Raw genomic sequence first — 27997 nt, 5'->3', positions numbered from 1 at the left:
TCTCTGCTTGAACATATGTTCTCCAGAGCCAGCCCAATCCCCACACATTCTGGATAACCCTGATGTCTCCCAGATACCCGGCTGGGGACTGGGAAGGATAAACGCCCAATGCCTGAGCCAAGGTCTCCCTAGACCTGAAGCTTAATAAAGTTGTGGCCAATTTTAATCCCATAGCACTTTGTCTTGAGTCATTATTCCGCTCAGGGGTCATCTGGGGTTGGGGGGACTCCGCCTGTCCACGCAAATGAGGGGAATCAAGAAAACAGAAGCAAATGTTACCCATTAGCACCATTTATTCAGGTTGCAGAATTTGAGAACCTGGTCCTAACTCTTGCTTGCTTCTCTTTAAAGGCACACCCCCTGTTTGGTACTATCTTTAACTCCATCTACTTCCTGGCCAAGGCAGTGGAGAGTACTCGGAAGTCCGGCAAGTGGGTGATGGGCTCCACCATTGCAGAGCACGCCAAAGACTTTGAACTGGAAGGCTTCAGCCAGCCAGTATCAGCCGATGAATATGGGGATGCCGTGATCCCCTATATCATATTGGACACAAATGGGAAGGGCAGCCGCCTCTGGCCTACCTACAGTGTGAACGTCGGTGCTCGTACTCTGCGCTATGCTGGGTACACTATCCATTGGCCTCACAGTTCCAGTCCAGACACGGACTCCATCTGCTGGTTTGACTCGGTCACCATCTGCAATGGGGGTGAGTGCTGAAGTGGGCTGCCTGGGTGTGCAAGGATGGAGAGGGAGAGGGAGGATGGAGAGGAATTTGATTTGCATTTAAAGGTAAACCTCCCTAATTTGCACTTTCCAAAACAATACGAGAACTGAGACTCGGCCATCCTTTGAAATTTGCTCTTCCCTGAATTTTGCAGTGCAGTTTTCCAGTCCAGTAATGTGCACAAAAATGCATATACTAGGGTAAAGTGTGCATATGTTACTGAAAATAACATACAAAATTTCATTATATTATGGAAAATTGCTTTGCAAAAATGTGTATACCAGGGAAAATTGCACACAAAGTTAATTTCTGTGGGTCTATTCTAAATAATATTTTGTTGAATACCACCTATTATTGTATATCGTTAAAAACAGTGCGAAACAAATTTCACATGACCCCAGTTCTGGTCATGAAGGGAAATTAGCAATACAGTCATACCTCTAGTTACATTCGCTGCGGGTTGCGTACATCACGGGTTAAGAACGCGCCGAACCCAGAAGTGCTGGGATGGGTTACTTCCGGGTTCAGCGATTCACGCATGCGCAGATGCGCCGGATGATGTCACACGCATGCACAAAAGCGCCGAATCACACGGTGAGCATGCGCAGATTCGGCGTTTCAAGTTGTGTACTGCTCTGGATGCGAACGGAGCTCCGGAATGGATCCCGTTCGCATCCAGAGGTAGTATTGTACTAATACTAAGCTGTGAAGGCCCAAGTGAAAAGAATGGTTTTCAGCATACACTGAAAGCCTAAGATTGTAGGTGCCTGCCTTATTTTGAGGGGAAGTCAGGTCCATACTGAAGGCCCTGTTCTATCCTAGCCATCCATCCATCGTTCCATCCCACCAACTTCAAATATACCATCCAGTTGATCGATCAACCAATCTCATATACCAGGCACCCCCCAAACTGCGGCCCTCCAGATGTTTTGGCTTACAACTCCCATGATCCCTAGCTAACAGGACCAGTGGTCAGGGATGATGGGAATTGTAGTCCAAAACATCTGGAGGGCCGAAGTTTGGGGATGCCTGTGATATACGCTAGCTATGTGTCCTGCCAGCTAGCCAGCTCACCTCATATACTCCACTCGCAGACCCTCCCACTGGGACGCACGTCTTTCAGCGCCACACTCCTGCGTGAATCACATGGCCCGTGTAAGATCGCAGCCCCCAAGGACATACTTTTTTGGGGGTGAGATCACGGCGCCCAAATGGCGCTTTAGGAAGGTGAGAAAGGAGCTGTTGATTTCATAGGTTTGGGTGTCTTATGGTAAAGTCACGCAGGGAAGAGAAGACAAGGAAAGTCTGGGGAGAAGGCAAAAGGCATCTCTGTCAGGATTTGTAATACTACAGTGGGTGGGTGGAGATATTTTGCATGGTACTCCCCATATGTGACTAGGAGAAGATGGTGATGGAGCTGGAAATAACCTCTCAAGTCTGTTTCCTGGAAGTGAAGTCCCCAGTGGTAACACTCTTCTCCTTCTCCTTCAGGGGTGAATGCTGGTTTTATCCTCCTCATATTCCTCCTGGTTATCTGCTTGATGTTGGGTGGAGGTGCCCTTGCTTTCCATCTCAGGTGAGTTACGCAAACACCTTGGCGACTAGGTCTGCTGGACAACAGCTACCAGCTGACATTTTGGATTTTGGGACCTCCCCGTGCTGCGTGCTTTATCTTTACGAACAACCATTTTTTTATTTTTGCTCTGCACATGTTGTTGATTCCGACAGGCGGCAGTTTCAGCATGCCCAGCTAATGAAGGGGCCCGACAAGATTGTCCTCACCATGGATGACTTGACATTCATCCATTCCCAGAACAGCAAGAAGGTGAGGAGTTTGTCTCTGTGGGAGGGACCATTGAGGAGACTAAGGAGAGGCTGGCAAGATGGAGCGCTGCAAAGTCAAAGAGGGATCAAAACAGGCAATGCGAGTAATAGTAATGCTTAAGGTTTCTATGATGGTTGCTTCATGCAACTGAAATAAAGGGCAGCGGACAGAAAGGACTGCTGTTTTTGGTTATGTAGGAGCAGATTCTCGCCTTCAGACATTGGATGGGTATGATGGTCAGGCCAGAACTGTTTGAGAATGCGGATGCTATGTTAGAGGGTTGCAGTATTGGCCAAGGGTCATTACTGTATGATAAAGGTCCAAGTTAAGAATAAGAAAGCTGTTTATCAAGCAGTGCCCTGAAATAACCACCCGGACTTGTTTTGATTAATTCCTACAGGAGGATTTATGGTTTTTAAGTTACAATTTATATGCCTGTTGTCTTTGTCCATGGAGTTTTCTTGGCAGGGATACTGGAGTGGCTTGCCAGTTCCTTCTCCAGGTGGATCACATTTAGTCAAAACTCTCCACTATGTCCATCTTGGGTGGCCCTGCATGGCATAGCTCATAGCTTCTCTGAGTTATTCAAGCCCCTTCGCTACGACAAGGCATTGATCCATGAAGGGGGGCAGTGCAAGACAGGAGTGCCTGGCGTGCTAGGGTCCATGGGGTCACGAAGTCGGACACGACTAAACAACAACAAAGTTACAATTTGAGATAACCAGTAATAATTATCTATATGGGAAACAGTTTATTAGAAGTAAAGAAGGATAAAGGAAGTCTTTTATTTTTAAAAATATTTTTTCTTTGTGGTAAGTGTAAAGTTGTTAAGTTTGTATCGCTTTAGATGTCATGGTGGTGGATTTATTTGTTTTAGTTGTTGTAGTAGATTTGTGTTGTGAATAACTTCAATAGAATTAATTTAAAAGAATAAGAAAGCTGTTCCTTAGTTCATGGTACTCCCCTCTTCATCCCCCAGAAAATGGACGACAGTCGAAAAAGTACGTCGGACATGAAAAGTCTCAAGAGTGTGGCGGCAAATGCAGAAAACAGCAACATGGCTGTGGTTGAGGTAAAAGCATGTCCCCCTCCTTCACAGTTCCTATTCCTGCACCCTCCCTCTTTCCCAGTTACTAGTGGGTGGGCCAGGAGAAGCCTCTGGTGCAAAGCCATTTCCCCAGGAGGCGCAGATGGCGTTCTTGCCAGCAGCCTTTCCTGGAGCAGTGCCAGCACTGATATAATCATTGTGGGTGGGTTGGGGCTGGAAAGAATGCACTAAAATTGGGTGGCAGGTTTTGATGGTGACGCCAAGCCATCTCCTTCCACTCATTCTAAGCAGTTCTATTCCACACAGATCCTTTTTTATTGGGCCCAGTTTGTCGCACTGCTGAATCTCCCTTCACCTTTATATAATGGTGTTTTGTTTTGAAATATATCCTCCCAGGGTCCTTGCCATTTTACATTTTCCATCCATCGCCTACTTCCTGTCATGGCGGGTGCCATTTTGAGAGGCTGGGGCTGCTTCCTGATTGGTGGCTCCTGCCACTATCCAAACATTGCTCTTCCCTTGTAAGCTACAAGCGGAATTGCAATTGACTTTCCTCCACCACCTGGAATATTGTGCCTTTTCTTTGTGTACATCCCATTATGCCCTGTCCACACAGTAGACATGTCATTTGAAGCTCAGAACACACTCAGTATGACCCTTGTGGTGGGAGACATTTTATAACCCCATCTGTTCCCCCCCAAACTGCTCTTTTAATTAGTTCTGAAGGGCTTTTCTGGCTATAATTTTTAAATTAAATTATTGAATAATTACAGCTGACATGAAATGTGATGAAAATGTAACATGACTGTTGCTCTCAGCTGCATTACTTCTTATGAGAAGTTTTATACTGTGCTGATATTTGCCAAAATGAAATACTTTTCTTAATTTTTTAATTTTAATATAGCATCTTGGTGGGTTTGTAGCACTGTACTGGTCTTATTTTAAGAAAAACATAGCTAGAAAAGCATTTTGGCACTAATTAAAAGATAGAGTTCAAAAACAAACAAGGATTTAATACTGTAATGTTGCCCACTGCAAAAGGCTGAGGTATGGTAGGTTCACTTGCCTGATTAATATCCATGATTAATGCTCAGCTGTGGCATAGTGTGGATGCCCTGTAAAAAGAAAGTGAGCGAAGCACAGCAACCCCACATTCAGTGGCTGGTGAGGGGCAGTTGGCTGCCACCGGCTCAGCGGTAGGGGGCTGGAGGGGCTTACATGTTCAGGGAGCATGCCCAGGTACATCCCTCTGTGAAGGGTGACCTCACTGATTCCTGCAGCTCCCGCCACTGATCTCAACGTGGCTTTGCTTGCCGGCACTGCTCCCTGCTCCCTGGAGACCTTGCTTGCTCCCCCGTCCCCCAACCCACCACCTTTTCCTGCACCATATTGGTCAGGAAGTGATGTGTGTCTGGGCATCCTCTCCTTCCCGCCTCAGTACTCAACCACACTTATTGGGCTCATGATTTGGATGTTACGGGGGTCAGGGTTGCAATCCCTCTGGTCATGGCAGGGAGGCTGCAGCCAAGTGTGCCTCTGCTGGCTGTTGCTAGGAAACCAGGAAGCTTCTCTAGAAGCAGTTGTTTCCATGTTGGCGATAATCCAGCCCTGGGGTCTGTGGTACTCTGCCCCAAGTCCATGTTAATTTCTAAGGTCATATTCACAGCATATGAATTAAAGCACTAGGATACCACTTTGAGCAGTCATGGTTCCCCCACTGCAAAGAATTATGGGAGGTGCTGAGAGTTGTCCGGAGAATGCTTTTCCTCTCACAGAGTTACCATTCCCAAGAAGAGGGGCTGATCGCTAAACCATTCTAGGAATGGTTAACAAACTACAACTCCCAGAATTCTTTGGGGGAGCCACGACTGTTGCAAGTGGTACCATGGTGCTTTAAATACCTGGTGTGAATGTGGCTTAAATCTGCTCTGACACCAGTGTGTTTTTGTGCAAAATCCTAAGGCATCTTTAATTATCCTTGTGAGCCTAGCCATGGCACCATCACTGTGTGCTCGACACTGTAAGTGCACCCATCTTCTCCAGCTCACTGCTGCCTTCCCCAGCCCCACAGCTCTACACACCTGGTTCCCATCCTACAGTTTGCTGAGAGAGTTCAGTGTTTAATCCCTAAAGAGGGGCTTGAATCCTCAGCATGTCTGTCTGAGAAGCCTATTGCTCCAATCTCCAGCATTGCTTGTTGGAGGGTGGGGCAGGTTTTCACGGAAATGTACTTAGCACATGCTCAGAGGCACCCTCATAATTATGAACCCCCATTGATCAGGCCCAGCTGAGAGAGAGTGTGTTGAGGGAGCGCCCCACCCCAGTTCATACACCTGTCCTTCTGGGTTTTGCCCTCCCTTTCTGCCCCCACCCCCTTCCATCCACCACCAGCATCATTTATTTTTGACCGCCTGCTTCCTGCTATCCTTAGGGCGAGGACAAGCCAAAATTCACCAGCCAACTCCCCTTGCTCCTCCTTTTGTTTAACAGCCAAGGCGTAATAGCCGCGGTCCAGGTAAGTCCCATTTGGCAAAAGGCCCTTTTAAGTTGTGCCTTTTTGCCAGTCTGCTCTGCCTTTCAGTTTGGTTTTTACACCCTCCCCTCACTCCCAAAAGTTTGATGCTCCTTCTCTTTCACTTGACCTTTTTAGCTCTCATGCATTTTGTTGTGTTAGGGTTTTTTCCCTCCTCTCAAAAATGAGAGGAAGAAAAAAGTTGGCTATGGCACTTGTTACTTCATCCCCCCCCCCCTACTTGCAGGCCATACTCCCTCCTCTGGGGAGAAGGTGTTGGCAAGGATTGAAATGGGAGGTAGAAAACAGGTTCAGATTGGTGGTTTGCTGGAAAAATTGTGTGTGTGTGTGTGTGTGTGTGTGTGTGAGAGAGAGAGAGAGAGAGAGAGAGAGAGAGAGAGAGAGAGATATTATAGGTGAAGTGCTTAATTTGCAACTGAGTTGTTGTATGGCAGGGGCGTACCCAGGATCAAAACTAGGGGGGGCAAGGGGCGGGGCCAAGGCACGGGAGGGGAGGGGCCACAAAGTGGGAATGTGGGCGGGGCTACAGAGCCCAGGTGAAATCAAAATAAACCTGAAGCGACGGCGGCGAAGGGGAGAAAACCAGCGGCCGCCTAGAGGAGAAGAGGGAAGTCTGGGGGTGGGCTGGGGGGGGAGAGAAGGGAACCAGGCTTGGATCGGGGCCTCCGCGGAGGTCTGGAGCAAAGCCCCGGCCTCCGCGAAGCTATCCGAGGCTCCGTTGCTGCAGCGGTCTGGCAGGCGCTGAACGACTCCCGACGTTCGGGAGACCTTTGAGCACAGCCGCGCTGTGCGCATGCGCCCTGCACGGCGGCCGCCGGAGTCCACAGCCGCGCTGTGCGCATGCGCCCCGCTTTGCGCATGCGCAAAGGTCTCCCAAACGTCGGGAGCGTCAGCCCTTGCCCCCTCCCACACAGCGCGGCTGTGTGGACTCCGCACGGCTCGGGCGCAAGAGACTGCTGCGGGCGCCGAACTCGCGCTCCGCTGGGCTGTCCTCCGCCTCTGCCCACCAGCCCCGCCGGCAGCGCCACTCTTGCCCGCAGCTGCCCGACCGGCCCTGCCTCTAGAGTAGGGCAGCGGCCCCTCCCTGCCCCGCGGTGGGTACGCCCTTGTTGTATGGGGCTTAAGCCCAACTACACATGCTTCCTCTGATCAGGTAGCCTGTTCAGTCCAACTCCATGTAGCATCTCTCTCTGCTGTGGACAGGGCCAAGACATCTTGGCACCTGATGTGCCCCTTCCCTCCCAAGGAAGAAGGGGTAGGTGAAGATTCACAACAGTAACAAAGGTCTAGACTCTCCAAGTGTCCCTGTTTTCCAGGGACAGTCCTGGATTTACAGAAGTCACCCCAGTTTCTCATTTGATCCTGGAAAGACTTGCTTTTCCTTAGGATGTCCCTCTTTTCATCAGAGAAATGTTGGAGGGTGTAGAGTTGTGCAACCTTCGAGCCAAGGAGATAAGTAATTATACAACCTTCAGAAGACATCTGAAGGCAGCCCTTTTAACGTGTGATGTTAAGACACGTTTTAACGTGTGATGTTTTCATATATGTTGGAAGCTGTCCAGAGTAGCTGGGGAAACCAAAGCAGATGGGTCGGGTACAAGTAATAAAATTATTAGCATTATTATGAAGTAGGATGTCTCTATTTTCACTGGAGAAATGTTGGAGGGTATGAGATCCACGTCGGTATCTGCTGCCCCTGTGGATCCTGCCGCCTGAGGGGGTCACTTCACCCCCTCATGGGTGGGCCGGCCTTGGCTATGGAATACAGGCCCAAACCTACAACCTACGACCAGCATAGATGATTCCATTCTTAACAGTGCTGTCACACCCTTTAAAGCAATCTTAGCTAACTAATCAAATAAGTTGTAACCGACTGATTAAATCTGCACACACTTGCAAATGTGTGCAGATTTAATCAGCATGCTACAACTGATGTGATTAGTCTGCAACCTTCATCGTACATATACGGGTCTCAACAGGCATGCTATTAGAAGAGGAATTCTCTCCGGCTGTAAAGTGAAAGTTGTGTGTGGTAGCAAAGATACCTCCTCTGCCACCTGCACTTCTTAAATTTATATTTTTATATTGAAACATTCAACCTACAAAAAGAAAGTGTTGCCTGGTTTAATCATAGCTGCCTTTTCACTTGATTAAACAGTTTCATCTAAGATTAGTAAATGCAATTTAAATGTTGCCGCCACAATTTTTATGAATATTTTCAGGGATGGAATATATTGCTTCTCTCTCTCTCTCTCTCTCTCTCTCTCTCTCTCTGTGTGTGTGTGTGTGTGTGTGTGTGTGTGCACGCAAAAGAAATGTGAAATTTGTAATCGAAAGGGAGTGTGCAGGTGATAGGAGACAAACTTGCCTCCCAGCCTAGTTCACTGCCAGTAATCTGGGCAGGTAAATTCCACAGGGAGGTTTTGATGTAAAAACCAGACTGCCTCCCCACTGCTCAGTCTTTGCTTCATACAAGAACGGGCAAGGCACGTGAATAAGCAGACACCTTCTGTTCTGTAGCACACAGGGGCCCTAAACAAGCTTTTTGTTTGTTTCCGGCTTTGCAGGATGGCTGGCTACATCCTAATCCCATGAGTGCTTCAAAAGCCTTTCCCTGCCCCCTCCCCCCTTTCTGCAAATTCCCCTGCCTCGTTTTGCAAACTACCTTGTAGCAAAATTGGCTTCTAGAGAGGTGCACATCTGTTAGTGCACCAACTCAGTGCTATTTTGCTGGTTACCTAGAAGACCTTTCTGGTGTCCTCGGAATGGTTATTGTGCAGGTTTGCTTAGAAATAGAAGGAAGGAAATACTTTACTACTGAAAATCACAAGAAATGCTACATTTTTTTTTTTGTATAAAAGAAGTTGGTTATGGGGAATAATTATTAATCCCATTCCTGAATTATTTTGTTGTAAGTTTTTTAGAAGGTGGGGAAAGTAATATTGTTGAACTGAATACTGGAAGACTTTGGAGGGGGATTACCCTTGAGTGTGGCGAATCCGAATGGCTTCCAGCTCCCATTTCTGCCTCTGTGACCTGAGAAACCGGCTGTGGGAAACCAAATATCTTAGCAGGATCACACAATGCATGCTGGCTTGGCAAACTTCTATGCTGAAGAGGAGGGGCAGGGCAAGGTAGTAGCAAAGTATTTTGATTAGTACTAAAACATATGCCATAGCGACCTTAGAAGCACTGCGGATAAACACAGTTTCTTGGGATGCAAGCTTCTTGCAAAGCCCCCCCCCCACTTTTTGTACAAAGTGCCCCTTTCCTTATAGCCCCCTGCACCAGAGTTTCCTCCTGTGAGCACTAAGCATGCACAACATGAGCCAGAAAGTTGCAGCCCCATCGCTACACTCCCTGCCATCTGAGTTATGGTCTCCCTGTGTGGGGATTATATACTGGCAGGCAGTGTTGTGCTGTCATTGGGTGTTTGAGTTACACCATATGCTTTGCCGTGGCAATGTAGTCATTGTAGTCAATGACATGGGGCTAGTTTTTATTCCCCACCCCACCCCTGGTTGCAGTAAAAGGGGAGGAAATGATTTGCATCAGGTCCTGGGTGGAAGACAGGAAAGTTCCACCCTTGGCCAGGTTACAGCCATAGGGAATTGAAGGCGTACTGGATACAGTCTACGTTTTCTCTTACCCCCATGGTGCCCACATCCCACCTATGACTCCATCCCGTTTTGGCCATTCCACAGCCAGCATATTGTTGTATCTGTCACAACAGTGGCCTGTCTGGCATTCCCCTACTGGTTCTGGCATTCCACCAAAATAAATCCTAAAGCCCCTCCATCAGCATCACTCCAGTACAGGATTGCACCTTAAAAGGCCTGGAGAAATAAAAGGATAGGTGCCAGGTGAACCTCTCCAGGGAGGGCATTCCATACCACCCAAAATGTCCTGTCTACCATACCCACCTACTGCACCTCGCCTAATGTGGGGCACTTTCAGAAAGGTGCCCGAAGAAGATCTTGTGGAAGGGAGGTTGTACCCTGGTAGTCTCAGTCTGTGAAGAATCTGAGAGTATAAGATAACTGCTTTGCTGTTACTTGGCAAGACCCCTTTCCCCTGCTGTTTTCTTTCTCTCAGGGGTTAAGAGGTCCCTGTTAGCTTGGCTGGGCCAATTTTCCTTTCCTGGTCTCTCGGGGGTTGGGTTCTGTTCATTCCTTGCTTCACTCTCCACTCCTCTTGCTTAAAAGCATATGTATTTACCTGTTTCCCTTTACTTCTGTGAGCCTTTCAGGCTGTGGGGAGGGTTTGTGGGCTTGTCTTCCTTCTTTCAGGTGCATTATCTTAAGAGGGGGAACATTCATGCCCTCCCTTGTCTTCCTTCCCAGGGTGACTGGGTGTGGCTGAAGAAATTCCCAGGCGAAAAGCACACTGAAATCAAACCTGCCACCAAAACAGCATTCTTAAAGGTCAGTGCTCTTGCGCAACTCTCTGTGGCCATTGGGGGTCGCTGCTGCTTCAGTGGGTGAGTCAATCACCCCAGTGCAATTCCCAACCTGACCACTAGGACTATGCACAGCACCCTCTACTGGACGGTCATCTTCGTGGGCTTCCTCCTCTCATCCCTCTGTTCTTGTTACTTTCCCTACTTTCCCTCACCTTCAGCTCCGGGACCTGCGGCATGAAAATGTGAACCTTTTCCTGGGCTTCTTCCATGACTGTGGGATCTTTGCTGTGGTCTCAGAGCACTGTACACGTGGCAGCCTTGAGGATCTCATCAATAACGAGGACATGAAGCTGGACTGGATGTTCAAGTCGTCCTTGCTGCTTGACCTTATTAAGGTGCTTGGGGGAGAGGGATCTAGCAATCTAGTTTTGGGGATCTGGGTGGGTAGGTAATGCCACTTCCTCATCATAGGAAGAGGAGCAGGACATTTCTGATGGGAACAGGAAAGGAAATTGAAGTGTAGGTGGGTTCCCACGAGGCAAGAGACAGTGATAACAGCAAGCACCTTTATTGAACCACATAACTGGGAAACAGGGGCAAAGCAACTGCTTATATACGGTACATTTCTGAAAATCTGGGCCACTCCCCCTCCCAACGTGATTGGCTGTCTAAATTCCACGCTGCGAATCATGACTCAGAGTTCAAGGGCCAATGGCAGAGGCCCAAATCCTGAAATGTTCTGTGATTGGACATTGTGTATCAAATCAGAACACAGGAGCTCAGAATCCTTAGTCCAGACTCAAGCTCAGGCAAACACAGGCCACTGAATACATAACAGAAACCACAGAGTCCTGCTGGATCAGACCACTGTTCCTTTTTGTCCAGTATCTTCCTTCTTGCTGTGGCAAGTCAGGTGCCACTGGGAAAGCCCACAAGCAGGGTTGCAGGTGGTGACATTCCCATCCAATAACTGAACCTGGGACCTTATACAAGCCAAACAGATACTCTATCTGTGTCTCTTCCCCAATCCATTTGGATTTTGCAGTATTTTGCAGTATCCAGGGGTCTTGCTTGCCTAACAGAGAAGTCAGAGGTGTTCTATAGAACAAGGGGATATAAACACAAGGGAAACTTGTTGGCAGAATCGTATTGGAGAATCCACCACAGGTGGGTGAGTGGGCAGTGTAATAGGAATAATTTTGTAGGTTTTCCAATTTACGCAGTCTAGCAGGCTAGACACTGTTGCCCAAACCACCTGGTCTATTTGTCAAAAACATCTGGCTTGGCTTAGACAAGTCTTCACAACCAGGTGAACTCCAGTTGTTTTGCAGCTTCCATCAGCCCCAGAAAGCCTAGCAGCTCATCTACATTTCCCTTTTTCCTGCCACTTTCCCTGGGAAAACACACTGTTTATCGCTGAATTGTAACAAATAGTAATAGGGTTTTCCGTGGGGATAGCACAGGTTTTCTAGCGGATAGCAGCAGGACAAAGGCAAATCCACTCAGACCTGACCTAGAAAGCATGGGACAAGCGGAAAATTGCTTGGACCCATGTTTTCTAGGCACGGCAAGCAGAAGTGTGGATGAGCTGTAGGGATTTCAGTCCAAAACATCTGGAGGGCAGCAGGTTGGCAAAGGCTGGCTTAGAAGATGTCCTGGCAGTAGGAGGGAGGAAGAAGAGAAATGGGTGCTGCTGTTCTTGGGAGGAGATCCAAGCAATAGAGCAGAGCTGTGAGCAGATTATTCACCCCTTTCTTCCCTCACTCTGCTCTCTAGGGGATGAAATACCTTCACCATCATGATTTCCCACACGGGCGGCTGAAGTCTCGGAACTGTGTGGTGGATGGCCGCTTCGTCCTCAAGGTCACAGACCATGGCTACAACGAGCTGTTGGAGGCCCAGAAGATCCCGCGAGAGACACCGAAACCAGAGGGTTAGCAGGGGAAGTTGGGACCCGGGAAGGGGAAGGGAGACAGGCAAATACAAAGTCTGGGGTATGTTGCAGAGATCTTTGGTAAGCAGGGAAGGTGTCGTTGCTGCTCCCTGCTATGAAATGATTTTTAAAAGCAGTGACATATATTGCTCTACTGGCTGGCGCAATTTTTCCACGGAATTGTTCAATATAGATTAGAGATCAGCGGCAAACAGCTCTCTGGGCCAAATCTGTCAACCAGGGATTTTGCCAGCCTGTCAACCAGAAATATAGATAGCAGCAAAGATTGCACCCACCTGTGCATTTTCTAAGTTATGAAAGGAGGCTGAATCTTAGGTGTCTGTAGAGAAACAGTGCCCAAACATTTCAAGTTGCACTCTTTATTCACAGCAATTTTAACAGGGACTTTGGAAGCAGGTTTTTTAGCAAGGGGCTGCGGAACTCAGGTACACACATCCACTGTGTTTCAAGCAGCCAGTGGCTGAATAAGAGAGGAGTGAGGAAGTCTCCATCACTGGCCTTGGAGGAGGCTGCAGGTTTTGCTCCCTTTGTTAGATTTGGAGAGGGAACCCATAATAAAGGGGGCAGACCAATGGAGCTATAGAGAATGCCTGCAGATGCAGGGAATGAGAGGCAGAGAAGGCTGGGTATGATGAAGGAGGGGATGCAGCGTAGTGCTTGATTTTTGTTTCCCATGCCCCCTTCTAGACCGGTTATGGACGGCGCCCGAGCTACTGCGAGACCCATCCCAGGAGCGGAAAGGCTCTTTCCGGGGAGATGTCTTCAGTATCTCCATAATTATGCAGGAAGTCATATGCCGTGCTGCCCCCTATTGCATGCTGGACATGACCCCTGAAGGTATATAAAGGGCAGGAATTGGTTGGTTACAGACCAGCTCCCATCCCCAACCTTTCCCTGTCTGTATGACTATTTTTGAGCCTGGGGCCTTCTGCATGCCAAGCAGAGGCTCTGCTTCTGAACAACGGGCCCATCCCATGTAACATGGCATTACCACATTGCTTTTCCATGGCAAACATTGCCTGGTGAGGATTGGAGGGTCACTCTAGAGTTGGCCATGCTGCCTTCAATATGGAAAAGTTAGAACCAAAGAGTTGGAAGGGGACCTCAAGGGTCATCTAGCTAAACTCCCTGCAGTGCAGGAATCACAACTAAAGCATCCATGACAGGTGGCATCCAGCCTCTGCTTAAAAACCTCCAAGGAAGGAGAGTCCACAACCTTCAGAGGGAGTCTGTTCCACTGTTGAACAGTTATTACTGCCAGAAAGTTCTCCCTAAATGTTTAGTCGGAATCTCCTTTCTTGTAACTTGAAGCCATTGGTTTGAGTCCCACCCTCCAGGGCGTATTCCATGGGACCGCTCTTAAGATGTTTGAAGATGGTTATCACATTGGTTTGGTTTGGAGAGTTGAGCAGGGTTGGTGAGTTAACGTGCTGGCCCCGAGTCAAGTGGAGCAGAAACATGGTGGGGTTAAGGAAGGGTGCAGGGTGAGTGGTCTTGATTACATGGAGAGGACAGGCCCTGTTGTAGGGTTTGGTTGCTGAAACACAGAGTGCTGTGTGAAACAGGGTAGTAATGGAGTTTATGGAGTGATTGCAGAGTGGAGGGGACCTGGCCTGCCCAGGACAGAAGCAAATTGTTTTCCTTGTCTGACAGAGATAATCAAGAAAGTAGAAAAGCCGCCCCCGCTCTGCCGGCCCTCTGTTTCAGTAGACCAAGCCCCAATGGAGTGCATTCAGCTGATGAAGCAGTGCTGGAGTGAGCAGCCCGAGAAAAGGCCAAACATCAACCAGATTTTTGACCAGGTGAGTGGGCCTCTGGAGCAGTTATTTGCCAGGATTCCAGAGGTTAGGGAGGTTGCCTCCTGATGCCCCTTCCGTCCCTCCCCTGCAGTTCAAGAGCATCAACAAAGGTCGTAAGACAAACATCATCGACTCCATGCTACGGATGTTGGAGCAGTACTCCAGCAACTTGGAGGACTTGATCCGGGAGCGAACAGAAGAGCTGGAGGTGGAGAAGCAAAAGACAGACAAGTTGTTAACGCAGATGTTGCCCCCGTGAGTCTGTGGAAATTATGTGCGGAGCTTAAGTGGGGCAACCAGAGCAAGTCCTAGTGGCCTCACATTCCTAGAAATGAGGGAATTGCCTGTTCACCTGTGCATGTAAGAGGTCTCCAAGTGGGTTGTGTAGGTCAGGTACAGGAAATGCCCAGAACTTCTACAGAAGACATTTCTGCTCTCTTCCTGTTGAAGCTCAGTCTGTTTCCTGTGTCAGCTCAGTGCAACAACCTGTTTGGAGTCTCTCTCCTTCAATCTGTTCTCTTATACCCTAGCTGTTATTTCATCTCCTGCTTTATTTCAGGGGGATTTTTGGGTCCTCATTTATTTTCTCCAACCGCTCTTTCCCTGATTTTCTTTTAATGTGTAAAACAAAACAAAAAACGCTCAGTTTTTCTCAAAGTTTTCCACCTTTTTATTGCTTTCTGAGCTCCCTTCTGAGCTGTGAAGCAAGGATTTTTCTTGCTGCCCCTTCCTTGCTTTGCTGTGATTAATATGTTCTGTCAGCAGTGAGCATTGCTAAGCTTGGGTTAGAATTTGGAGAGAAATTGGGGGAAGCTATTTTTTTAAAAGAATATTGTTAATTGCACCTTGCAGGCACCCTTAAGTGCTTTCTGATTCTCCCAAGGAGAGACTGGCTGACATTTCTGCTTGTCACCCCTTCAGTTCAGTAGCGGAGGCCCTGAAGACTGGTGCACCAGTGGAACCAGAGTATTTTGAAGAGGTGACCTTGTACTTCAGTGACATTGTGGGCTTCACCACCATCTCAGCCATGAGTGAACCCATTGAGGTGGTCGACCTTCTGAATGACCTTTACACCCTCTTCGATGCCATCATCGGTTCCCATGATGTCTATAAGGTACAGTCCTGTCGGCTCTGTCAGCCACCTTTACTGTGGGCAGGAGGCAGAGAAAGGGTGGGGCTTGGAGGATCCAAGGGATGTGAAGGAAAAGGACGACACAGATGCTTAGTGTTGCCAAGCGAAACTCATGTTGGCTGGGAAGTGGCTGGGTCTTGAGTTAGTTGGAGGGGAGGATGATTCTAGGGCTCCTGAATGGCTTCCTAGTGATAATCAGGAGGGGGGTGTTATTCAGGAGGGGGGTGTTATTCCTAGGTCAGGGGTCCGCAAACTTTTTGAGCAGGGGGCTGGTCCACTGTCCCTCAGACCTTGTGGGGGGGCCGGACTATTTTTTTTTTGGGGGGGAGAACGAATTCCTGTGCCCCACAAATAACCCAGAGATGCATTTTAAATAAAAGCACACATTCTACCCATGTAAAAACACGAGGCAGGCCCCACAAATAACCCAGAGATGCATTTTAAATCAAATGTATGTAAATCATGTAAAAACATGCTGATTCCCAGACTGTCCGCAGGCCGGATTTAGAAGGCGATTGGGCTGGATCCGGCCCCCGGGTCTTAGTTTGCCTAGCCATGTCCTAGGTCTCCCTGGCCCTCTGGCAACTGGGGGAGCTCTCTTTCCTCATGGACTCAACCCCTACTAGGGTTCTGTCCTGAACATGGGACAGGAACTTAGCCTGAGTGCAGAATGTGCTAGATGTAGATATGTCCAGGGATAAACAGGTCACATATTGCTAGTAAAAATTTAGGATCCAGGAGGTGAAGTCAGGTCAAGCAAAGGTCAGTCAACTCAGATGATAGATGCAGGTCTGATAAAAGGAAGGGCAACATCCTTAAAGGCAAAGCGGCGAAGTGGCTAGCACCCTGGAGAGCTCCAAGTGACACACATGCTGGCAGCCAGACAAGGCAGCCTTGTGGACGTTCATTCCAGGGAATCTAGACTGAGCCTTAACTAGGACTGCAACTTCCTCTGGGGAGCTAGGTGGGTGGAGCCACTCCTCTTAAAGGAGCCCAGCCTGTTTCAGAAGCTTCTGCCTCCAGCGGTGCAGTGGAGCTCAGGGTTCTGCTACGGCCTCTCAGCTAAGGCAACGTGACCTCTTCAGGCCAGAGAGGTGCTGGCACCAGGAACTCTACTGAGGAGGGGGGAATGGGCAAAGCCTGGTTCTCAGAGCAGGCCTTGTTCCTGGCTTGAGGTGTCCCCTGAATCCATGGCCTCTTCCCCTGAGGACGGGCTCCATCTCCATCTGGCTTCTCCCAACAGGTGGAGACCATTGGCGACGCCTACATGGTTGCTTCTGGGCTGCCCAAGCGCAACGGCAACCGGCACGCAGGTGAGATCGCCAACATGTCGCTGGATATCCTCAGCGCTGTCGGCACCTTCAGGATGCGTCACATGCCAGAAGTGCCAGTACGGATCCGCATCGGCCTGCACTCAGGTAGGCTGTCCTAAAGGCAGGGCTGCTGCAGAGCGGTGCCAATGGCCTCCAGCCACAGGGACCCACCTGTACTTCGTGGCCCTGTCCACCCTCACTCGGCTCTTCTGAAGAGAGCTCAACTGGGCAGGAGGGGAGAGGGGATGGGGGGGAGCTGTTAAGGTGGAAGAAACACCTGAGCTCAAGGTGGATCTGTTTCCCATGGCAGGGCCTTGCGTGGCTGGTGTGGTGGGGCTGACGATGCCACGATACTGTCTTTTTGGAGACACAGTCAACACCGCCTCACGGATGGAGTCCACAGGACTGCGTGAGTAGCCCATGGCCCAGGTGGGGGGCTGCAGAGGGAGGGAGGGGTTCCTGCTGGGGATGGAGTTTGCCCCCATTTGGATGGGCTTGGCTGACCATCTTGGGATGCCATTTATAATAATTATATATAATTATATACTGTATATGGGACCCAGGTGGCGCTGTGGGCTAAACCACTGAGCCTAGGACTTGCTGATCAGAAGGTCGGCGGTTCGAATCCCTGTGACGGGGTGAGCTCCCATTGCTTGGTCCCAGCTCCTGCCAACCTAGCAGTTTGAAAGCACGTCTAAGTGCAAGTAGATAAATAGGAACCGCTATAGCGGGAAGGTAAACGGCGTTTCCATGTGCTGCTCTGGTTCGCCAGAAGTGGCTTTATCATGCTGGCCACATGGCCTGGAAGCTGTACGCCGGCTCCCTCGGCCAATAATGCGAGATGAGTGTGCAACCCCAGAGTCGGTCACGACTGGACCTAATGGTCAGGGGTCCCTTTACCTTTTTATATACTGTATATAATATTATATTTCTTACACCTTTCCCATCTGACTGGGTTGTCCCAGCCACTCTGGGTGGCTTCCAACAAACATACGAATAAAAGGCAATAATTTTAAAAAGCCATCAAACTTTATGGCGATAGATTAGGAAACAAATGGAAATTCAAGGAATAATAATAATAATAATAATAATTTATTATTTATACCCCGCCCGTCTGTCTGGGTTTCCCCAGCCACTCTGGGCGGCTTCCAACAGAAATATTAGAATACAGAAATATTAGAAGGGGCGTAGCTCAGTGGCAGGGCTTCTGCTGTGTATGAAGCTTCGATCCATGGTGGCCTTGACAGGCAGTGGCTCTCCAGGGATTTCTCAGCCTCACATGGAGATGCTGGGGATTAAACCTGGGACCTTTCGCACACTAAGCATGTGGTCTCCTTCTACGACGTGCCCCTTCCCCTGGTTTTGGAATCCCAGCCATTGGCCTGGGGGGGGGGGGGAAGGGTTTTCTCCCTTTCTCATAACACTAGAACTCATGGATAGCCAATGAAGTGTTGGAAGATTCAGGATGGATGAAAGAAAGTCCTCCTTCACACAACGTGAAGTTAAACCAGGGTTCCCCAAACTACGGCCCCCGAGCCGGATGCGGCCCAATCGGCCTTCCAATCCGGCCCGCGACGACCCCCGCCGCCCGCTGCCGCCGCCCGCTCTCACGGCGCACGGCGCAGCGACGATCTAAAAAATCGGCAAAAAATCGCCGAAAATCCTTTGTGCGCATGCGTATGGGCCTCTCCCGACCCGGAAGAGGTCATTTCTGGTGCACTTCCGGGTCGGGGAGGCCCATACGCATGCGCACAAGCGATTTTCGGCGATTTTTTCCCCGCCTGTGTGCGTGTGCGCATGCGCACGGGCGCGCACTCCCCCGCCCTCCGGCCCGCTGCGCGCGCACTTCCCTGCCCTCTAGCCCACCGCGCGGTCAGCGCGGCGGGCACCGGCCCGCCGCGCGGTAAGTCTGGGGACCCCTGAGTTAAACCATGGAACTTGCTCCCACAGGTGGCAGTGATGGCCGCCAACCCCTATGACTTTAAAAGTGGGTTAGACAAATTCATGGAGGAGGAGCGGGCTATCAGTGGCCGCTAGCCATGATGGTTGTGCTCTGCCTCCACCACTGGAGGCAGCAATGCTTCTGGAAGCCAGTTGCTGGAAGCCACAGGAGGGAGCAGGACTCATGTGCTCAAATCCTGCATGTGGATTTCCCACAGGCATCTGGTTGGCCACTGTGAGAACAGGATGCTGGAGTAGATGGGCCTGATCCAGAAGACCCTTCTTATGCTGTTATGTCTCTCAGAGGCACCCCCATCTCACCCCCCGTTGTCTCTGCAGCTTATCGAATCCACGTCAACATCCGCACCGTTCAGATCCTACATGACCTCAAGGAGGGCTACAAGCTGGACCTCCGAGGCAAGACGGAGCTCAAGGTACCTGGGGCAAGGGAGGGGCTTCTTCCAACTTCAAGGACCCTCCAATTCTCCCTCCTATCTCCAGTCAAAGCTCCATCCAGAGGATGCAGAACAGACCCAAATCCCTAGGATGGGGGTGGGGAGCCCTCTGGCAAGCAAAAGATATGCCCCCTTCATTTGCATGTGTGTCCATGGGTGATGGTTTCCCTGGCAGGGAAGCAAACAGAGGAGCCCCAGTGTGGGCAGCACACCTGTGTGTGCTTTGGAACTGCTAGATCCACAGTTCCCAAACTGTTTGGTGCCACTGCTTCCCCCACCCTGTTGCATAAACCCACCCCCAGTGCTGCCTTCCCCCTACCCTATAAAAAGCATTGTTCAGAATAGCAGTTTGCACGACCCACTGAGGAAGATAATAACGCAATGGAATTCAAAACAGTAACCATTGATTGCACATTTATTCAAAATTGATTTAATTTGGCAAAATGGATTAACTTGTTTCAGTGATAATCAGCTTTTCAAGATGATAGTCCTTTACACCTGCAGTGCCTCCCCTGCTTTATGAAATTAGTTAGCCCATCTAGCACTTAATAGAATTTAGCACTGAATAAAATGCATGTGCTTTCGTAATCCCTGCATTTACCCTCTGTAATGGAACCTGTGTATCAATGCTGTAATGACTTCTGTGCTATGTGGACTTCTCAACCCTGACCCACCCTGTAACTCTGAGTGCTGCTTGCCTAGTATAGCAACATAATGTTTATGTGACATGCTGTTCTCGCCTCGAGTCTTCTCAGGTGGGAAGCTATAGGAATGGTATGTTAAGGACTTTTTGAATGTCTGCTTGTCAAGAAGACGGACGGTAAGTGAGTGAAATGGACATTCTAAGGCATCAAGAGAATGGGGCACCCAAGGTAATGGGTGGAAGAGGAAAAACAAGCGAAGCAAGACAGTTGTAGCTCCCTGACCTTTCACATATATGTTCTATGAGCTAATACCAGTATGCTTCTGAGAAACCCTATGCAAGCTGTGCTAAAATATGCCTCAGGCACAGTTCTCCTAACTGGTGGTTCTTTGAACTCCTGGTTTGGAGATGCTGTCACTTATCTCTTAAAAAAACTGGGACGCTAAGTTCGTATATCTTTCTTGGCTGCATTTCTCTTTAAGGTGTTATTCCCTCACCTGGGCATGAACCATTAAGAGGTGGTTTAGAAGTAAATTCTTAGCACACCGCTGCCCCATGCCTCTTAGACCCCCCCACCAGGTAATCTTGCTGCCCCCCACAAGGGGAGGTAGCACCTGCCTTGGGAACAGCCGTGTCGGTGAAGCTGGCAAAGCGCTTCTGGTGTCACCTGTTGCAAGGATTCTGTTGGGGCTGCTGCTCTTAGTGCTCAAGGAGTTCACTCGAAACATGTCCTCGCACCCGCATCAGCCTCTTTCTTTTTCTCCGCAGGGAAAAGGCACTGAAGAGACATTTTGGCTCATAGGCCGTGTGGGCTTTAACAAACCCATCCCCACACCCCCTGACCTACAGCCAGGGTGAGTTATGAGGACAAGGAACAGAATATCCAGCTTTGGAACAGAATAGGGTGGGTTCTGGGCTCTTGGGGGACACGGCCCCCTTCTCCACACAAATCTCCTGTTTCTCCTCTCTGCTTCCAGGGCGAGCAACCATGGGATAAGCATGCACGAGATCCCAGAAGACCGAAGGAAGAAGCTAGAGAAAGCACGTGGAGGGAATGTGTAGCCAGAGAGCAGCCATGTTAACATGAGCCCACTTGTGATGGAGGTGAGGCTGGGACAGATGGGGGAGTGACGCATGTGCCCTTGACTTGCATGCCCAGCCTCTGCCTCCAAGAGGCTTTGAGCTCCTCTCCCATCCTTGCAAAATGTGATCTTCCCCGACTCCTCCTGTTACTTCAGGGGTGTGGAGAAAAGATTCTTGTGTCTTCTCTTCCCTTCTGAGAGCCAGTGTGGTATAGTGGTTAAGAGCGGTAGATTAGTAATCTGGGGAACCGGGTTCGTGTCTCCGCTCTTCCACATGCAGCTGCTGGGTGACCGTGGGCTAGTCACACTTCTCTGAAGTCTCTCAGCCCCACCCACCTCACAGGCTGTTTGTTGTGGGGGAGGAAGGGAAATGAGATTGTTAGCCGCTTTGAGACTCCTTCGGGTAGTGATAAAGCGGGATATCAAATCCAAACTCTTCTTCCTCTTCCTTTCTAATGCCCAATCTCCAGCATGTAGCTTTGAGCCACCTGCATTTTCTCTTTTCCCCTGCCTGGTTTCTGGATTTGAAGATGTTAGAGACTGGGGGAGAAATTCAGGTCGGTTTGAATTTCAGGCTGAAGCTACCTAATTTGCCATGCCCTGAACAAAGGATGTGGGTAGCTACACGTGCAACAATTGCAAGTTGGTTGCCCTACTAGAAAACAAGGTTGCCCTTCTGGAAGAGAAGGTGCAGCAGCTTCAGGGGCGTGTATCTACGCTCCAGAGAATTAAAGAGCTGGAGCTTTTCTTGGATGCAGCAGAGCACACTGTCTGCACCAAGGAGGAGACAGGGGATCTCCCTGAGGAGGAGGTCAGTTCCCCAACACAGCAGCCAGATGTATGGAGGAACGTGACTCATAGAAGTAGAAGGCCCAGGGATCGCTCTGAGTGCTTAGAATTACACAACCGTTTTGAAGTGCTCATGGAAGATGAGGAACAGACTCCACCTGAGGATCTCTCCCTCATCACAGTTGATGAGGAATATGAAGACGAGCAGCAAAGTCAGTCCTCCGGGAATATGCAGGTAACCTTGGAAGGGACAGCACATGGAAGAATCCCAACCAAGCCTATGAAGAGGCGTGTAGTGGTGATAGGGGATTCCCTACTGAGGGGTACAGAAGCAGTGATCTGTGGGCCTGACAAGATGTCTCGAGAGGTGTGCTGTCTACCTGGGGCCAAGATCAAAGATGTAACAGAACGGCTGCAAGGAATCATAAAACCCACCGACAAATACCCCTTCCTTTTGGTGCATGTGGGAACCAATGACACTGCAAGCCATAGCTTACAGAAGATCAAAAATGATTATGAGGCTCTGGGCAGGAAGTTGAAGCAATTAGATGCACAAATTGTCATCTCTTCTGTCCTCCCAGTTGAACGACATGGCCCAGGGAGAGAGGGAAAAATAGGGGAAGTGAACAACTGGCTTCGCAAATGGTGCAAACAGGAACGGTTTGGATTCCTAGATCACGGTCTGCAGTTTCTTGAAGATGGACTTCTGGCAAGTGATGGACTGCACCTCACAAAAGTTGGGAGGAATGTTTTTGCCACAAAACTCAAAAACCTCATCAGGAGGGCTTTAAACTGACTTATGTGGGGGAGGGAGACAGTGGTCCTGAAGGTAGGAGTCTATCAAATGCTGAAGATGATCATCCAAATGTCAAGGACCAAATGGAGCAAGCAGCATGCAGACCTAGTGGTGGGACGAAAATATCCTTAAATAAGAGACATGGGGGAATGATCAACGGTCTTCAATGTCTGTACACTAATGCACAGAGCATGGGAAATAAACAAGATGAACTTGAGCTCTTGGTACAGCAAACTAAATATGACATAATAGGCATCACTGAAACCTTGTGGGATGAGTCTCATGACTGGAATGTAGTAATAGAGGGATACAATCTATTTAAGAGAAATAGACCAAACAGGAAAGGAGGAGGAGTAGCTTTATATGTTAGGGATATGTATACCTGTGAAGAGATCCAGGATTTAAAACTTCAAAGCCAAATTGAGAGTATCTGGGTCAAAATTAAGGGAGAGAAAAACAACAGTGATCTCATTGTGGGAGTTTACTATAGATCCCCAAGCCAAACTGAGGACACAGATGATGCCTTCCTGGAACAGATGGCCAAGCATTCCAAAGGAAGTGAGATAGTAGTAATGGGGGATTTCAACTATCCTGATATTTGTTGGATGTCAAACTCAGCCAAGAGCATAAGGTCGAACAGATTCCTCACTGGCCTTGCAGACAACTTCATTGTCCAGAAAGTGGGAGAAGCAACAAGAGGATCAGCCATTTTAGATCTGGTCCTAACCAATAGTGATGACTTGGTTAGTGGGGTAGAAGTGGCAGGATCATTAGGTGGGAGTGACCATGCTCTTCTGGAGTTTATTATCCAGCGGAAAGGAGCAACCAAGCATACTAAGGTCCAAATTCTAGACTTTAAGAAAGCCAACTTCAGAAAACTTAGGGAAACGCTGGGTGAAATCCCATGGACAGTAATACTAAAAGGGAAGGGAGTTTATGATGGTTGGGAGTTTGTTAAAAGGGAGATATTAAAAGCACAACTTCAGGCAATACCAATGAGACGGAAACATGGAAGGTGCCTAAAGAAGCCAGGCTGGCTATCTAAAGAACTTTTGACTGAGTTAAGATTTAAAAGGGATATGTACAAAAAATGGAAAAGGGGGGGAATCTCCAGAGAGGAATTCAAACATATAGCCAGCACGTGTAGAGACAAAGTCAGAAAAGCTAAAGCACAGAATGAACTCAGGCTCGCTAGAGAGGTTAAAAGCAACAAAAAGGGCTTTTATGGGTATGTCCGTAGCAAAAGGAAAAACAAGGAAACAGTGGGGTCACTCAGAGGAGAAGATGGTGAAATGCAAACAGGGGACAGAGAAAGGGCAGAACTCCTCAATGCCTTCTTTGCCTCAGTCTTCTCCAAGAAAGAAAACAACGCCCGACCTGAAGAATATGGAGCAGATGATTCAGCAGGGGAAACACAGCCCAGAATAAGTAAGGAAGTAGTACAAGAATACTTGGCTAGTTTAGATGTATTCAAGTCTCCAGGGCCAGATGAACTACATCCAAGAGTATTAAAAGAACTGGCAGAGGTGATTTCAGAACCACTGGCAATAATCTTTGAAAATTCCTGGAGAACAGGCGAAGTTCCAGCAGACTGGAGGAGGGCAAATGTTGTCCCTATTTTCCAAAAGGGGAAAAGAGAGGACCCAAACAATTACCGCCCAGTCAGCCTGACATCAATACCAGGAAAGATTCTAGAGCAGATCATTAAGCAAACAGTCTGTGAGCACCTAGAAAGAAACTCTGTGATCACTAAAAGTCAGCATGGGTTCCTGAAAAATAAGTCATGTCAGACTAATCTGATCTCATTTTTTGACAGAATTACAAGCCTGGTAGATGAAGGGAACGCTGTGGATGTAGCCTATCTTGATTTCAGCAAGGCCTTTGACAAGGTGCCCCATGATATTCTTGTAAAGAAGCTGGTAAAATGTGGGCTAGACAATGCTACCATTCAGTGGATTTGTAACTGGCTTACTGACCGAACCCAAAGGGTGCTCATCAATGGCTCCTCCTCATCCTGGAGAGTAGTGACTAGTGGGGTGCCACAGGGTTCTGTCTTGGGCCCAGTCTTGTTCAACATCTTTATCAATGACTTGGATGATGGGCTTGAGGGCATCCTGAGCAAGTTTGCAGATGACACCAAATTGGGAGGGGTGGCTAACACCCCAGAGGACAGGATCACACTTCAGAATGACCTTAACAGATTAGACAACTGGGCCAAAGCAAACAAGATGAATTTTAACAAGGAGAAATGTAAAGTACTACACTTGGGCAAAAAAAATGAAAGGCACAAATGCAGGATGGGAGACACCTGGCTTGAGAGCAGTACATGTGAAAAGGATCTAGGAGTCTTGGTAGACCACAAACTTGACATGAGTCAGCAGTGTGATGCAGCAGCTAAAAAAGCCAATGCAATTCTGGGCTGCATCAATAGGAGTATAGCATCTAGATCAAGGGAAGTAATAGTACCACTGTATTCTGCTCTGGTCAGACCTCACCTGGAGTACTGTGTCCAGTTCTGGGCACCACAGTTCAAGAAGGATACTGATAAGCTGGAACGTGTCCAGAAGAGGGCAACCAAAATGGTCAAAGGCCTGGAAACGATGCCTTATGAGGAACGGCTTAGGGAGCTGGGTATGTTTAGCCTGGAGAAGAGAAGGTTAAGGGGTGATATGATAACCATGTTCAAATATATAAAAGGATGTCATATAGAGGAGGGAGAAAGGTTGTTTTCTGCTGCTCCAGAGAAGCGGACACGGAGCAACGGATTCAAACTACAAGAAAGAAAATTCCACCTAAACATTAGGAAGAACTTCCTGACAGTAAGAGCTGTTCGGCAGTGGAATTTGCTGCCAAGGAGTGTGGTGGAGTCTCCTTCTTTGGAGGTCTTTAAGCAGAGGCTTGACAGCCATCTGTCAGGAATGCTTTGATGGTGTTTCCTGCTTGGCAGGGGGTTGGACTGGATGGCCCTTGTGGTCTCTTCCAACTCTATGATTCTATGATTCTATGATTCTAAGACCCTTCGGCGTTTATACTTCTCCACGTTCTGCATCATGGATCTTCAACCAAACAATGTGTAAAGAAATGCGGAAGGTGGTGGGCTGTCTTTTGTTGGAGGTTTTTAAACAGAGGTTTTTTTAAACAGAGGTTTTTGAACAGAGGTTGGACAGCCTTCTATCAGGGATTTTTTAGCTGTGATTCCTGCATTGCTGGAGGTTGGGCTGGGATCCCTTCACAACTCCACAGTTCTATGATCCTGTGATTCCATATGCTGTAGCACAGGATAGTGTATTGTAGGACTTCCTACAGCCTACTTATTTCTCTCTCTGGCCATAGAGATATGGCCTAGAGCACCCCATAGTGGAGTGGATTGCTTTTGATCAGCTGGATAGCTCAGTTGGTTTAGAGCATGGCGCTAACAATGCAAAGGTTGTGGGTTCAATCCCACCTGCATATTCCTGCACTGCAGGGAATTAGACTAGATGATCCTCTATGATTCTATGGTCTTACCTAACTTTGCTTCTCGTGTTTATGCAGCTCAAACAGCAACAGAGACCTGTGGCCTGCACCTGCCGCTGTTTTCTGACCAACTCTGATGAGGCCTTTCACGCAGCCTGCGAGGCAGGTAGTCAGGAGCGACCTTTGGAAGGGGGATGAATCAGCAGTTGGTGCTCGAGGGACTCGCAGCCTCCTTTCGCCCGCGGCCATCTTGGACTCACCCTTTCTTCTCTCTTCTCTCTTCCTCTGCCACTCTTGCTGGCTCTGGTGCACAAAGGACCTTTGGCCAACCTAGGATTCACTCTCCAACCAAAAAGGAAAACGAAAAGTGGCCAGTGTGCGTCGGGACTTCTGGCCAAATCCGAGAATGGCTGTGGATTCTTCTCCCTCACCAGAGGTGCTTGCCTCCATTGTCACAGACTATAATGGAAGGATGGACGCGGAAGGAGGCCTGTTTTCGGAGTGGCTTTCTTCGAAGAAGATCAGGCTCAACGGGGGGGCTCTGTCATGGTTTCTTGTGGCCAATGCAGGATGCTTGTGGGCAGTGATTCCATAGAGGACAGTCCTGGTGATCTGGTTAAATGGAGCCATGCTTGGGGCTAGAGGGAGCAGGCTTTGTTCCTGCCCCACTCTGAAGCACTTGGGTCCGTAGATGCGACAGTGGCCCAGCAGGTAGCAGAGTGGCCTTGGCATGGTGTAGATTCACTGCCCCTTCTCTTTTCAGAGAACAGGGGCAGGTTCCATGTGGAGATTAAACTTGGGGGGGGGTGGAGAGGGTGGAGGTTGAGGAGCCTTATCAGACAGGATGTGCCTGGAGATTCATCATGGCCCCATATTTAAGCAAGCGAACAATCCTTTGGGAATTCAGCTCATATGGTTAACCACACTAGATGACAGTGTTTCCTGATGGGAATACTTGCAAGACTTTCAGAAATTGGCTTTTCATCTTAAGGGGGTGGCCGCCTACTACAAACCCTTGAGCCCCAACGTTTCTTTAGAACCAGTAATAAAGAACAGCAAACAGATACTTTGGGACTGGGCTGTTTAGAATGGAGAAGTGAGGAGGGTGTGGAGTATCTTGACTGCAGCTCCGAATATGGCTCTCTCTGGGATGTCATTTAGTAGTCAATATTAAGCCTCCAGCTGGACATTCTGCAGCCTGGCCAAGCATTCAAGGAGATGAGGAAGGAATTGGGGCAAGTTTGAGGATGGGTTGGGGCTGCAAACATTTGTTGTGATATACAAACCTCTTCTGAATAGTATTCTGCACCCCGGAAGAGTTTTCTTAATGGGATGTCGGCTTTCAAAAGGGTTTTTGGCTACAAATTTACTCACCGCATCAGTTTTTCCTCAGAAATCCCAGATGATACTTGGAAAACCTGGCTCATTTACATCTTCAGATTCAACTACAGTAATTGGTTTCAAAGGGGTTGTTGGAATTGATCCTCTGGGGTCATCTGTGGTTGACTGCCTGTGTCTGAATTTCAAAAGTTTGCTCAATACACAGAGCAAAACTTTGCTCCTGGTACCTATCTGCAGGCAAAAGCGTTATAAGACATGTCATCCTGTGGTGAGATGGCATGTGCAATTGAGCAGTATGTATATAAGATTATATTTCTTCAAAGGGATTTTTGTTATTTGTCACCGGGCAAAAAATATTTTCCTTAAAGGGGCAGGCAGTGGTAATCGATCACCATTTCCCCACTGAGCATGGATTGGCTGGCCTCAGAATTTGTCTATCATTTTCATAGACTGTGTACAAATTGTACTTTTCCCCCTTCATTCTTATTATCAGCATTGGGATATTTTATTTAATTGTATATGTATATGGTGTTTTTGGTTGGTTTTTTTGCAATGTTATTTTGCAGATCTGAGCGGCAGCGGTAGCATCTGTGGGGTGGGGGAGGCTAAAAATGTATGTGTACAATATATGCATCATTGCGACATGGCAGAGGCGATCCTTGTACTCTGTATCCCATCGGGATGCCCAGTAGGCGCTTTGCAGCTGGTCCATAAATGACTGTATGTGCGAACTCTGCAATTAAAGGGCCAGACTAGTGATCCTG

General features: G+C 48.6%; 1 protein-coding gene across 1 annotated transcript in view; it reads left to right on the top strand.

Moving 5' to 3' along the window:
- Positions 1 to 27997, top strand: part of GUCY2D (guanylate cyclase 2D, retinal) — a 36360-nt gene extending 8363 nt beyond the window's left edge. Inside the window, exons 3-20 of the mRNA XM_035135850.3 lie at positions 352 to 706; positions 2216 to 2300; positions 2453 to 2549; positions 3529 to 3621; positions 6029 to 6112; positions 10474 to 10554; positions 10751 to 10927; positions 12309 to 12465; positions 13174 to 13323; positions 14140 to 14288; positions 14377 to 14540; positions 15207 to 15399; positions 16661 to 16835; positions 17041 to 17139; positions 19011 to 19105; positions 20538 to 20623; positions 20747 to 20873; positions 25971 to 27997. Of these exons, the coding sequence (XP_034991741.1) occupies positions 352 to 706; positions 2216 to 2300; positions 2453 to 2549; positions 3529 to 3621; positions 6029 to 6112; positions 10474 to 10554; positions 10751 to 10927; positions 12309 to 12465; positions 13174 to 13323; positions 14140 to 14288; positions 14377 to 14540; positions 15207 to 15399; positions 16661 to 16835; positions 17041 to 17139; positions 19011 to 19105; positions 20538 to 20623; positions 20747 to 20831 (2325 nt within the window). The 3' untranslated portion in view covers positions 20832 to 20873; positions 25971 to 27997. The remainder of the gene's footprint in view (positions 1 to 351; positions 707 to 2215; positions 2301 to 2452; positions 2550 to 3528; positions 3622 to 6028; positions 6113 to 10473; positions 10555 to 10750; positions 10928 to 12308; positions 12466 to 13173; positions 13324 to 14139; positions 14289 to 14376; positions 14541 to 15206; positions 15400 to 16660; positions 16836 to 17040; positions 17140 to 19010; positions 19106 to 20537; positions 20624 to 20746; positions 20874 to 25970) is intronic.

The sequence above is a fragment of the Zootoca vivipara genome, chromosome 12 (genome assembly GCF_965207765.1).
Source record: "Zootoca vivipara chromosome 12, rZooViv2.hap1.1, whole genome shotgun sequence".
Classification (NCBI taxonomy): Eukaryota; Metazoa; Chordata; class Lepidosauria; order Squamata; family Lacertidae; genus Zootoca; species Zootoca vivipara.
This window is presented reverse-complemented; position numbering and strand designations above follow the sequence as displayed.